Source organism: Carcharhinus amblyrhynchos, chromosome 16 (genome assembly GCF_965287045.1).
Source record: "Carcharhinus amblyrhynchos chromosome 16, sCarAmb.v2.hapA, whole genome shotgun sequence".
Taxonomy (NCBI): Eukaryota; Metazoa; Chordata; class Chondrichthyes; order Carcharhiniformes; family Carcharhinidae; genus Carcharhinus; species Carcharhinus amblyrhynchos.
The window spans coordinates 2523738-2537765 of record NC_137339.1 but is presented as its reverse complement, the minus strand read 5'-3'; the positions used below and the strand labels follow the sequence as shown (position 1 = coordinate 2537765).

General features: G+C 48.7%; 1 protein-coding gene across 1 annotated transcript in view; it reads right to left on the bottom strand.

The window, feature by feature from the left end:
* kcnq2b (potassium voltage-gated channel, KQT-like subfamily, member 2b) overlaps window positions 1-14028 on the bottom strand; it is a 129491-nt gene that overhangs the window by 32882 nt on the left and 82581 nt on the right. The window contains exons 5-10 of the mRNA XM_080204346.1: window positions 12789-12914; window positions 11132-11242; window positions 8173-8268; window positions 6649-6743; window positions 3144-3212; window positions 386-412 (exon numbers count right to left, since the gene is read on the bottom strand). Of these exons, the coding sequence (XP_080060472.1) occupies window positions 386-412; window positions 3144-3212; window positions 6649-6743; window positions 8173-8268; window positions 11132-11242; window positions 12789-12914 (524 nt within the window). The remainder of the gene's footprint in view (window positions 1-385; window positions 413-3143; window positions 3213-6648; window positions 6744-8172; window positions 8269-11131; window positions 11243-12788; window positions 12915-14028) is intronic.

The following is a 14028-nucleotide window of genomic DNA, read 5'->3' as shown; positions in this document are numbered from 1 at the left end:
AATATTACCAGACAGAGAGAGACTGGGGCTTGCCTGGTCTGTTCCTGCCCACCGTCCATTGGTACACTCAGGACTGAGGGCAGCAGTGCCCAGAAGCACCTCAACATCTGTCACAGTGACCCAGGAAAAGACAGGAGAGAGCAATAATAATGTGTAAAGGGGTTAGGCACAGCAATACATAAAAAACAACAAGGATTGCTTTGTATCTGGGTAACAGCAACTTGGAAAATCAATGGATGTTCCTGAATTCATTCAACACAGCTACAGATCAATGGGGTCATCATCTCACTGCAACTCTCTAAACTCAAACAATAATTCACATCTACAGCGGAGGGAAACAGCTTTACAGCTTTTTGTTAAATCAGAGCTTTAAAATCAAGCAAACCTGGGTGTGCTCTCCAGTGTCTCCTTCCTGCAGCAGTAATAAACAGAATACAAAGTGTTTAATCAGAATACCAGCAACACCAGCCATCCCATACTTGGAAATGTACTACTGGAACCTGGGAGGACTGAGATCACACTAAAAATCTCATCAAAGTCATCAGATACAGAGTAAAGCTCCCTCTACACTGTCCCCATCAAACACTCCCAGGACAGGTACAGCACAGGGTTAGATACAGAGTAAAGCTCCCTCTACACTGTCCCCATCAAACACTCCCAGGACAGGTACAGCACGGGGTTAGATACAGAGTAAAGCTCCCTCTACACTGTCCCCCCATCAAACACTCCCAGGACAGGTACAGCACAGGGTTAGATACAGAGTAAAGCTCCCTCTACACTGTCCCCCCATCAAACACTCCCAGGACAGGGACAGCACGGGGTTAGATACAGAGTAAAGCTCCCTTTACACTGTCCCCATCAAACACTCCCAGGACAGGTACAGCACAGGGTTAGATACAGAGTAAAGCTCCCTCTACACTGTCCCCCATCAAATACTCCCAGGACAGGTACAGCACAGGGTTAGATACAGAGTGAAGCTCCCTCTACACTGTCCCCCATCGAACACTCCCCGGACAGGTACAGCACAGGGTTAGATACAGAGTAAAGCTCCCTCTACACTGTTCCCCCATCAAACACTCCCAGGACAGGTACAGCACGGGGTTAGATACGGAGTGAAGCTCCCTCTACACTGTCGCCATCAAAGACTCCTAAGACAAGTACAAGAGGTTTGAGTAAAGCTCCTTTCACACTGTTCTTTAACGTTGTCTTTTTCTAAACTATCAAAACGTAGCTAAGGAAATGAGTCTTTGAGTGCAGAGTGAATTTTAAATTAAGATCAACACCTTCCCCAGCACATTGTCTCTAACTGAAGTCTTTCTGTCAGCTTAATGCACTTTCTGAGTACATGTGAAAGATCTGACAGATGCACTGAGTGTTATCTCTCTGACTTGCATACTGGCTGCCTCTCCACTTTAAAGGACATAACTTTTATCTCAATTACATTTTAGAAAATTGTCACCCTTTCAATTTCATTTGCAAAAAGCAATTGGACAGAAACTGCTGGAAGCTGAAGGAAAATATTCCAATTATAGCCCCGATTATAAAGGGAGTCATTTACCTCTGGGAAATTAGGCATTCCAATGATTGCTAAAACTGCACAACCTAAACTCAGCATCACCCTGGGAGGATAAATATCAAACCAGGGAGCAGGCTTTGTAAGAGATTGAGATTGTCAAGCTAAACAGTTCAAAAAGAAACTGACCGCGGAATGAACAAATGTAATCTTATTATTCTGAATTTTCGGAAGGATTTTGGTTGTGTTTAAAATGCTTATTTTGGGACATTGAAAGTTTCAGTTTCTGAGATAATACAACAGCAAACGAAACTGAATTTCAGACAGTAGTTTCAGTGGCTTGTCGGCACTCGATAAGATTCTGTGCAGTGATGTGTTTACAGAACCAAAGTTTGTGAGAATTCTGTACCTCGGAATCGATAATGGAAAAGAGAAAGCTAATCTTTCACTAGAACACTGATCTGAAACTTTAGCTTTATTTCTCTCTTCTGCTGCCTAACTGGCTGGATATTTACGTCATTTTCTGTTTGGATTTCAGATTCCCAACATTTCCCTGCTCTCGCAATGTCCCCCTTTTTCAAGATTCCAAGGACATTTCTGTTTCTACCCTACCGCACTCATTTTATCAGTAAGGTAGCCAAGGTGATTAAGACAGCATACAGTATGCTTACCTTCATCAGCTGGGGCATTGAGTACAGGAATTGGGAAATCATGTTGCAGCTATATAAAACCTTGGTTAGGCTGCATTTGGAATATTGCGTTAAGTTCTGGTCACTACCAGAAGGGTGTGGAGGCTTTGGACAGAATGCAAAGAAGGTTCACCAGGATGTTGCCTGGTCTCGGGTGTTGGCTCTGGGGAGAGGCTGAATAAACTAGGATTGTTTTCCCTGGAAAGACGCAAGCTGAGGGGGCAACCTGATAGAAGTCTACAAAATTATGAGAGGCATTGACAGGGCGGATAGTCAAGGGTGGAAGTGTCAATTACAAGAGGGCACAGTTTCAAGGTGAGAGGGGGAAGGTTTAAGGGAGATGTGTGGGGAAATTTTTTCACGCAGAGAGGGGTAGGTGCCAGGAATGCACTGCCAGAGGAGATGGTGGAAGCAGAAACATTAGCAACACTTAAGAGGCATCTGGATGGGTTCAGGAATAGGGAGGGAAAAGGGGGATACGGACTGAGTAACGCAGAAGGTTTTTTTTAAAGTTTAGTTAGGGCATCGTGATCAGCACGGAAGGCGAAGGGCCTGTTCCTGTGCTGTATTTTTCTTAGTCTTTGTTCTAGCGCTTTAGTTAAAGCAACACTGAGCACTCAAAACTCAAGGGAATACAAAACAAGACTTTTGGATGGATCTACCATTTATTAAGCTGACCTTTCTCTGCACCCTAGCTGTGACTGTACACAATATTCTGCATCCTTGCCTTTCCTTCACCCCTTTGTACTCTATGAACTGTATGCTTTGTCTGTATAGTGCCCAAGAAACAATACTTTCACTGTATCCTGATACAAGTGAAAATAATAAATCAAATCAAAAACTGCAAGCTGCCCTCAGAAGATCTCCGCACCATGTGGTGTCCTTGAGCTTTCTGAAGCTGTAACTAAATGGCTGCTGTTGCAAGCAGACACATTCCATACCTGAAAGTGAGTCCTGATTTGCTCTTGAGGTTCCGCAGTAAGTCAAGCTGGTTGAGTGGAGGAATCAGCCTGCGACAACAGCACACACAAGCAACCATGTTGGTTTGAACAAAAGACGCATCCACAACCAGCACTTCAGCTAACAGATTGCAGCTAAACTCTCTCCCAGCTCGCTCTGTGACATGTCTCTGCCTTTGCAGAACATCAACTTTCAGTTGTTAGAGAAGGAATTCAAAACTCATCGGTTTGAGAATTTAATAACCGGTTAAAGAAAAACCTAGAAATAAAGTGAAATGAGCCGTCAGGTTGTTGTTAAAACCCAACTGGTTCCAAATGGTTCACAAAAGCCCTTTCAGATAGGAAATGTTCTATCCTTACCCAATCTGGGTCTGTGTGATTCCGGGTCCCAGACCATTGTGGCCAGCTTTTAACCTTAATTTATCAAAACGCCAGCTCAAGAGGGCAGCTCACTCTTCAAAGGGGTAACTGGAGATGGGTGATGACCATCAGTCTTCCCAGCAATGGCTGCCTCCTCAGAATAAAGTTTTAATAAAGCAAGTATGAAGGGAATGCAAGAAAATCAATACTGTGTTTGGTTAAAAAGGAACAACTGTTGAGCTTTTCGCGTTATTTTGTCTCGGTTAGCATGAGACACTTATGCTTCAAAACAGATCAGAGACAAAAAATTTCTGGGTGCCACCCCAGTGAGTTGAAAAGGTTCTATGCTAAATAAAAAGCCTTAAAAAAATTATATAAATATATATAAAGCTCAGTATGACACTTATCTATGAAGGTGGGAAGACACAACAATAAGGTTGTTAATTCAGCATCCCTGGGTTACTGGAAAGGGGCACTGGACAGAATATTATCCATGGCAGTGGCCCCCGCACTTTCAGAGGTGTGTGATAATACAAACAATTGGCCAATTAACAGCCACCATCTGGGCTCTCAGCCAATGGGGTTTCTTCAAGGTGTGCTGCTTGCCCGATTGGCCATGGAGGGTGGAACATCCGACTGGCAGGGTGTGTCCTGAGAGGCCATTTCTTTAATTCATTTCTGAGACATGGGTGTCACTGGCTGGCCAAGGTTCATTGCCCATCCCTGGTTGCTCACGAGAAGGTGGTGGTGAGCTGCTTTCTTGAATTTCTGCAATCCATTTATTTAAATAACATTTATTTAAAGGGACCCCAGGCACTAGGGATAAACGTTCTCCCAAAGGGGAGGAGTTCCTGGCGCTGTTTGTGGGTGTTTGGAAGTGTTGACATGGGCAATTTATCTTTAATTGCGTATGTTTTTACTGATGGGAAAATTTCAAGAACTTAAGCAGGCAAGAAAAAGTCAAATGTATTTCCAGCATAACCCCGAGGTTTCTGGGCAGATAGAGAGCATCAGGCTGTTAATTCACAAATGGACAAGAGGAAATGGGCAACACGGTAGCACAGTGTGGGGCGGCACGGTAGCACAGTGGTTAGCATTGCTGCTGCACAGCTCCAGGGACCTGGGTTCAATTCCCGGCTCGGGCCACTGTCTGTGTGGAATTTGCACATTCTCCTCATGTCTGCATGGCTTTCCTCCGGGTGCTCTGGTTTCTTCCCACAATCCAAAGATGTGTGGGTTAGGTTGATTGGCCATGCTAAAAAAACATTGCCCCTTAGTGTCTTGAGATGTGTAGGTTAGAGGGATTAGTGGGTAAAATATGTAGGGATGTGGGTGTAGGGCCTGGGTGGGATTGTGTTGGATGCAGACTCGATGGGCCGAAGGGCCTCTTTCTTCACTGTAGGATTCTATCTCGCTAATGAGTTCCAAAGGTAGTTTGAAAGAGAGAGGTAATGGCCAGTACAACATGATGACCTCAAGGTTCGATGGATGATTCGCTGTGAGGCCCCCTCTATGCTGTAAGTGCCAGCCGGGCAATCCTCGTGATAGGAGGAGGACGGCTCGCAGCCTAAACAAAACCACTTGGTCAGAGGTCATAGTGGGGATTAACTGCCTTTTAGGGTCATCGAGAGAATCTGGATACATCTCAATGACCTTGTATAATTTTCTAGTGTGAGTGAGGCTCCATTACGGAGAAGGACATTCATCGAGGATATGGAAAGCCTCCTCATCCTATCTTGGACAAGTCACATTACCAATGAAGAAAGCAGGTGTCTTTGTGCTTGGATTTTTAAGTTGCAGGGAGCTAGCTACAGAAACAGGTTTCAAAACGTTTGTGTCAAAACTTAGCAGTCAGTATTCAAACATAGCAAAACAGGCTTTTGAATTGGACCAATGAGTTTAAAGCAAGTACGCAGCGGCACAGGACCAATAGAATTCAAATGGGAGATTTGTTAACAGCCTCAAGTCATTCAGATTGCAGGACTGCTGTGAAGTAATTCCGGGTATATAAACCTGGATAAGAGGGAATAACGGTTAGTGTAAGCTTGCCACCTCTTTAGTCAGAAGGAGGGAGAGGCGAGGCTCTCATATAGAATCCTACCAGCTAAAGAGAAAGAAATACCAACTCAAAAAGTGTTCCAGACAGAAGCATCAAAAGAAAGTTCATTCTTCCAACAGATGCCTGGTGTTATGTTATTTGAGAGTGACTATATTCTGTAAGGATTTATTTTATTAGTTTTGAATGAGTCTTGTAATATTCGAACAGTATCCTACTGGGATTTTATTCAGTTTGTTAATTGTTTTAATAAGGTTGTCACCAATTTTAAAATAAAACTGTTCATGAGAGACAGCGTCAGATCCTGTTTTAATTCACCAAAACCAGTGGCTTCCTATTGCCTCACGCACTTTCGTACAAGGTTACGAAGCAAGGTATATTCCATTGGATGGTTCCAAAATTGGGCAGAGGATCACATCACCTCTGTGTCGTAGCAGTGCTGTGAGGCAGCAGTGCTAATCACTTTGATATACTCAGCAACAACAGTCACAACCGTCTGGGGTAGAAAATTCCAAACAACCACTGCCATTTGAGTGAAAGAAAATTCTCATCTCAGTTCAAAATGGCCGAGACGGTGACCCCAGGTTCTCCGTTCCCCAGCCAGGCAAAACCCCTGAACACCCTGCTGAGGTGGGGCTGGGAGCAGGAAGAGATTAAAATCACCACGTTTATACATTGACATTGTTGTACAGGAGATTCTAGTGATCTCCAGCAAAAGAGATCATTCTACAAAAAGCCACACACACAGACACACACACACACACAGACACACACACACACACACACACACGGCACGGCGACACTGACACACACAATATACCTGCTTGTCCAAGTGCCACTTATCACAAAGCCTCGCGCAGGCAACCCACGTTTCTATGGAAACACATACCTGCATGACAACGGCACTGACACTACAGTGAAGAGATGGAGCAAAAACAAACTTGTGTGGAACTGAACTAAAATGGAAGGAAATAAAAGAAATTTGAAATTAAATCAACAAATGAAATTAAATTATAGAAACCAAATCTGTTCTTGGTGTTGGGGACGGGGAGGAATTGTCTCCACACTTACCTGTACATTGGGACAGTCAATGTCTGCTCAAAGCATTGCCATGTGGCATGCAGGTCTGTCCGATTCAAACTGGTTGAATAATATCTCCAGGATGCCTGTGTAAGGGGCAACATAAAGATCAGATTACTCTTCAGATGTATCTGAATTTGACAGTTTTGGTTTCTAATTCCTTCCTCGGTGCCTTGGTTCCAGCCAATTCTGCTGTTGAGCTGCTGCCAAACCAGCACCTGAGAAATGTCCTGTTCAGACTGGGAGTTCTGATCCCCTCTCAGCAAGATCACAGCTTCAACAATCCGACTATCAAAGCACTCTTTCCGAGGGACAGGAGGTTCTGCATTCAAAACTGGTTCTCCAGCCTTGGTGTGCGATGTGGATTCCATCAGTGCTCATTCTCAATGAGAGTGGGGGTCATTCTCCAGACTCCCTGGCGCAATCCCACAGAGGCCGGGCACTCTCACCAGAGGCACCTGAATGGGATTTGTGGCGGGGAGATCTCGTTTTGTGATTCTCCTCCCCATCCCTGCGCCGCTGGTGATGTAATCCTAGCCAGGGTGGGAACTCGATTAGAATACACTAACCATGGATTTCAATATTCAAAATCTTTTTGAGCTGGATGCTCCGGGAGAGTGAAATGCTCCCACTCACTGGCGAGGGGGAAAATCACCACTCAACTCCAAAAACAGAGCAGATGTGATGATCCCGCTAGGGGTTTGGAGGCCATTGCAGCCCCTGGGTGGTCAGAGATATGGCTGGACAGTAGCCTGGCACTTCCCACCCCAGCACACTGGCACTGCCAAGGGGCAGGGTCTGGAGGGGCAGGATCTTGGGTGACCCCATAGTGAGATGTTGCTCATATGAGGAGGACGCTGATATCGACGGGGGGGGTGTGGGGGGCCCTGACACCGGCGTTGGTGGTGGTGGGGTTCCCTGATAGTGCTGTTGGGAAGGGTGAGGTGGGGGCCACTGGTATCAGCATCGGGGGAGGGTGGTGGGGACGCCGGAGGGCGGTCTAATACTGGCATTGGGTTGGGAGAGATAGTTGGTGGGGGTGGGGGGGGGGGGGGGGCTGCATGGCTGATGCCAGACATTAAGAGGGACAGTCCTGATGGTGGATCAGGACTGCAGGGATGGTGGGGAGGGTGGAGTGGGGTGGGTGGGGAGGGTGGAGTGGGGTGGGTGGGGGAGGTGGGTGGGTCGGGGGGAGGGGGGTGGTCAGGCTTTTTTTAACCTCAGTGTGAGATGCACATGACCGATCTGAAGACAAGGCCTTGTTGGTGTCTTTGAGCCCCACCCCTCTCATTCACAGTGTGAATCATAGCCCCCCCACCACTTCAGAATAATGACTCAGTTGGGGGGGGTGGGGACTGCGATTGGGAACATGGTGATTGAGCCGGTGGGAATTGCACCGTGTCTCACACTGAGGGACAACACTTGGCCATTATCCTGGAGAACTGCTCCTGTTATTCCCTGATACTGATCCCCTCCGACCTTTCCCCAGTAACCATGGAGACCGGTCTGCGTTACCTGGATGAGTCCAGCCGCAGGATTCCGCCGTTTCTCAAAGTGTTTCTGACGATGTTGCTCCTGAACTTTCAGAGCAAAACCGGAGCCGAGAATTCCCTGGAAATCGGAAGACAGGAACGTCAGGTAAACCGCTAGCATGGATTCCAATTTCAACACTTCACCTGATAGGTTCAGTGAGGGCATTAAGGGAGCTGAGGAGGGTAAATGGAGTTGAGGTACAGGTCTGGCATAATCTCGCTAAAATGGTGAAAGAGACTTTCAAAATCTTTATTTATTAGTGTCACAAGTTGGCTTACATTAACACTGCAATGAAGTTACTGTGAAAATCCCCTAGTCGCCACACTCTGGCACCCGTTCGGGTACACTGAGGGAGAATTTAGCATGGCCAACCACCTGACAAGCATATCATTCTGTCTGTGGAAGGAAATTGGAGAACCCGGAGGAAACCTACAAAGAGAATGTGCAAACTCCACACACTCAGTGACCCAAGAGAATTGAACCTGGGTCCCTGGCGTTGTGAGGCAGCAGTGCTATCCACTGTGCCACTGTGCTGACTTAATGGGCTGAGTGGCCTCATCCTGTTCCTACATTTCAGTGGTCCCTCAGCTCAGCAAGTGCAGAGCTGTAACTAGGAGCTAACGACAAAGGCCCAAAAGAAAGGACCTCTACCATTGAGGATTGGTGGCTGAAGTGAGCTCTGTGGCCAAGGTGTCCAGGGAAGATCAGTGGCAGAGTCTGTGCGGACTCTCGAGATAGGTTTATCAACCTAGTCAAAGTTCACCTGAACGAGAGGTGGATAAAAGCAAATTACTGCAGATGCTGGAATCTGAAACCAAAAGAGAAAATGCTGGAAAATCTCAGCAGGTCTGGCAGCATCTGTAAGGAGAGAAAAGAGCTGATGTTTCGAGTCTAGATGACCCTTTGTCAGGCACATAGTTGTACAGTGGGGTCTTTGTCAGGCAGGTAGGTGGACAGCGGGGAGGGGGGTGTCAGGTAGGTGGACAGCCGGGGAGGGGGGGTCAAGCAGGTAGGTGGACAGCGGGGAGGGGGGGGTCAGGCAGGTAGGTGGACGGCGGGGAGGGGGGGGTCAGGTAGGTGGACAGCGGGGAGGGGGGGGTCAGGCGGGTAGGTGGACAGCGGGGGGGGGGTCAGGTAGGTGGACAGCGGGGGGGGGGGTCAGGCAGGTAGGTGGACAGCGGGGGGGGGGTCAGGTAGGTGGACAGCCGGGGGGGGGGGTCAGGCAGGTAGGTGGACAGCGGGGGGGGGATTCAGGCAGGTAGGTGGACAGCGGGGGGGGGGTCAGGCAGGTGGACAGCGGGGGGGGGTCAGGCAGGTGGACAGCGGGGGGGGTCAGGCAGGTAGGTGGACAGCAGTGGGGGGGTCAGGCAGGTAGGTGGACAGCGGGGGGGGGGGTCAGGCAGGTAGGTGGACAGCGGGGGGGGTCAGGCAGGTAGGTGGACAGCGGGGTGGGATCAGGCAGGTAGGTGGACAGCAGGGGGGGGGGGGTCAGGCAGGTAGGTGGACAGCGGGGGGGGGGGGGGTCAGGCAGGTAGGTGGACAGCGGGGGGGGGGGGGTCAGGCAGGTAGGTGGACAGCGGGGTGGGGTCAGGCAGGTTGGTGGACAGCGAGGGGGGGTCAGACAGCGGGGGCACTTTTCTCCCAGTCAGACCATTGCGGAAGATAACTTTTTGCCTACAGTTGACCAATCAGAGGCCAGAACTTTTGCACTCGTCAGCACAACACAGAAGAGTCATCCAGACTCGAAACGTCAGCTCTTTTCCCTCCTTACAGATGCTGCCAGACCTGCTGAGGTTTTCCAGCGTTTTCTCTTTTGGTTAATGAGAGGTAATTGTTCTGAAAGACAGAAGATCCTCGACAGGGTGGACGCTGAAAGGATGTTCCTCCTTCTGGGAGAGACTGGAACCAGAGGACACAATTTAAAAAGAAGGGTCTCTCATTTAAGGCAGAGGTGAGGAGAATTTCTTTCTCCCCCTCAGAGGAACGGGAATGTGTTGAATCTTTTTCCACAGAGAGCGGTAGAGGCTGGGCCAATATCATTTTAAGGCAGAGGTAGATAGATTCTCGACTAACAAGGGAGTTAAAGGTTATCGGAGATAGCTGGAATGTGGAGTTGGGGCCACACTCAAATCAGCCATGATCCTATAGAATGGTGCAGCAGGCTCAGAGGGGCCGAGTGGCCTACTCTGCTAGAATTTGTACATTTGTTTCAATGTCTATATTTTAATAAGGAAGTGTAGACTGGCAGAGGTGCAGAATAAGCCTCGGAGACGTCACCAATCACTCACCCCAAGCTGCTTCTGCTGTCATCTCGTTAATCTCATTGGCTCGAGATTCGAGAATAACAAAGTTCCAGAACTGAAAAGCACGGTGACCTGTCATCATACCCACCCAGCGCTGATAATTCAATGTCCCAGATTCTCATTTTGGTGAGTCAAAGTCCTAAAAAAGATTACATTTTATATCCATATTTTTAAGTCTGAATGTGTGTGTGACTCACCCGGGCCAGGTTTACCCCTGACAGTCAAACCTAATCAAAAACAATTACATCACAGAGTTCCCAAAATGTTAGACAATCAACCCCATCCACAGTCTTCCCACTCATCCCCTCGAACTAATGACACCGACACCAATCAGGCTGTTCAATTATCACAAACTCCCCTTCCACTTTTTCTATATTACTTTTCTTCATTCATTCCTTTTCCTATCCCTCCTTTAATCTGTTTCCCTCTTGGCTCCGTGCCGGGATTCTGACCCAGGGACAATGAAAGAGAAACTATTAGAAGTGCATATGTGACATGGAGGGGATATCAGAGGTCACAGTGCTCCCCAGGTCCCCGCTGCCCTTGTCCATCTGGATGGAGGAGGTTGGGATCTGGCTGTGGGAGGGGGGTGGGAGGTTAGGATCCAGTTGATTTTGGGCACCCCTCCCTGTACTTACCGCTGGCAGTGCAAAGAAAGAGACCCCGATGAGTGTAAAGGTTGCGGCCAGGAGCCGCCCATTCCAGGTGATTGGAAACTTGTCACCGTATCCAATGGTTGTCAGGGTGATCTGTGAAGGTAAACTAACGTCATTAAAGTATCCATTGGCATAAAAACCCCAACCATTCGTCTGATGTCCTTTGGGGAAGGAAACCCACGCCCCCCCCACCCCCCCGCCTCATTACCCGATCTTTGTGACTCCAGTCTCACAGCAAAATGGGTGAACGGTCAAGCAAGCTACTGAGCTGTGTCAAACCAGAAAGGAAGCCACGAGCTACCCAGGGCAACAAGTACCAGCGTTTCCAGAAACACTCACCCCCCACCCCCCAAGGATAAACTAACTAAGGAGATTCAGGGAAAGTATCACAGCTCATTGAAAAGAACGTTTCTGAGGTGGTATCTGAATGAGGAGATGGGACTAGCAAAGTGGACATAGCTGGCAGTGGGTGCTAGGAGCGTAGGAGCTGAACTGTTAGCTGCTATTCTCTCCTGAATCAGTAAGTTTAATTTGGACCCATACAGACTGAACAACACCTAAACTGTGCCAACCTCTGTCAGACAGTGATGCTCAGACACTCAATGTGGGCAGTGATTTTCTGAATTAGTTTTACAATTGAGGAGACTCACTCACTGCCCAGTACCACCAATCCAGCACCATCCACACAAGGACCACTGACCAAAGCCCACTAACCAGAATTCATTGACCGGGACCCACTGACCAGAGTCCACTGACCAGAACTCAGTGACTCAGACCCATTGACCAGAACTCACTGACCAGGGCCTACTGACAGGGACCCACTGACCAGAACTCACTGACTGGGATCCACTGACCAGAGACCACTAACCAGAATTCATTGACCAGGACCAGCCAACCGGGATCCACTGACCAGAACTCACTGATCAGCACTCACTGACCAGGACCCACTGATTGGGACCCCCAACACAGACACCCTGACCGGGACCTACTGACCAGGATTCACTGTCCAGAACTCATTGACCGGGACCCACTGACTGGGACCCACTGACCAGAGTCCACTGACCAGAACTCAGTGATTCAGACCCATTGACCAGAACTCACAGACCAGGGCCTACTGACTGGGACCCACTGACCAGAACTCATTGACTGGGATCCACTGACCACAACTCACTGACCAGGACCCACTGACCAGAACTGACTCAGACCCATTGACCAGAGCTCACTGACCAGAACTCATTGACTGGGATCCACTGACCAGAACTCACTGACCAGGACCCACTAACCAGAGTCCACTGACCAGAATTCATTGACCAGGACCAGCCAAGGGGGATCCACTGACCAGAACTCACTGATCAGCACTCACTAACCAGGACCCACCGACGGGACCCCCAACACAGACACCCTGACCGGGACCCACTGACCAGGATTCACTGTCCAGAACTCACTGACTGGGACCCACTGACTGGGACCCACTGACCAGAACTCATTGATCGGGACCCACTAACCAGAGTCCACGGACCAGAACTCACTGACTGGGACTCAGTGACCAGTACCGTCCACCCAGGAACATTCGGTGAATATTTATTGATGGAAGTTCAGAACCTTGAGCCCCCGTTTTTGACAGAACGAAGCCACTCACCAAACCCCACCAAAGGGCATCCGCATACGTTGCAAACTCTTTATTGTCATCTTTCTCCGCGAGGTAGACCAGGAAGGAGGCGAGAATGAGGCAGAGAAATCCAATGTACCAGGCAGTGATCAGCTCCTGAAAGGCAGTGGGCACAGCGAGGAGATAGAGGGAGTGAGAGAGGGTAGAAACAAGACAAACGGCTGGAACTGTGAAGTGAGAATCAAGGAGGTAAGACATGAGACATGGAGAGAGAAAAAAAGACTGGCATTTATAAAGCAACTTTCACAATCTCAGGCTGTCCCAAAACTCCACAAAGCCAATTCAGCATTTCACGAAGGGTAGTAACTGCCGTGAGGTAGGAAACAAGACAAACAATTTGTACACAGCAAACTCCCACAAACAGCGATTAATGACTAAATTATCTGTCTTCATCATCAGCAGTTGGTCATTGACCCCAGGATCGATGCGAGAATACCCCTTCTCTTCATCAAATCAGTGTGGAGGAATCTCTCACGTTCCTCGTACAGAAGCCAAGAGAAAATAGTTCAAACTTAGCTGCCCAATAATGTCCAAGTTCGTCAGCCTGAATTTTGGATTGAATTCTCTGGAGTGGGACTTCTAACTGGTGGCAGCGTTACTCTGTGAGGGAAAGGTGGACAGGGGGTGGGGGGTGGGGGGGGGGGGTGCGGGGGAGGTGGGTGGAGGGGGGAGGGGGAGAGACAGATATGCACTCTCCTGCTGAACTCTTGCTGGAAAGTGCCCCTTTAGGGACAGGATTTCCACAGTCAAATAGCCCATACTACACAGGAACAAAAGATTGTTCCCTGGCCAAGTTCATGGACGTTCACAGCCAACACTAACACCTGATTTTAACCGATTTTCACGTACACAGAGTTAAAAATCTGAGGAAGAAATTGGCCAGAGTTTTCCAGTCGCCCGCCGGTAAGTAACTGTTATCCTCATTGACAGCGGCAGGACTGGAAGATCCCACCACCGTCCAATGGCAGGTCGCCTCCCCCACCACGAAACTGGAAAATCCTACCCATGAAATTAGACAGGAGGAAATTTACTGGGGAGGAACCAAAGAAAAGGTTGGTCCTCTTCAGCTGAACGCTTCCTCTAGGTTGGGCTGAAATTTCAGGCGGGCCGCAGCACCAGGTGTTGGGACCAGGTGTAGATTCTGACCCCGCTGCTATCCGAGCCCTGCCCATCCGCGCAGGGGCTGAGGGACCAATCAGGATGCCTGAGA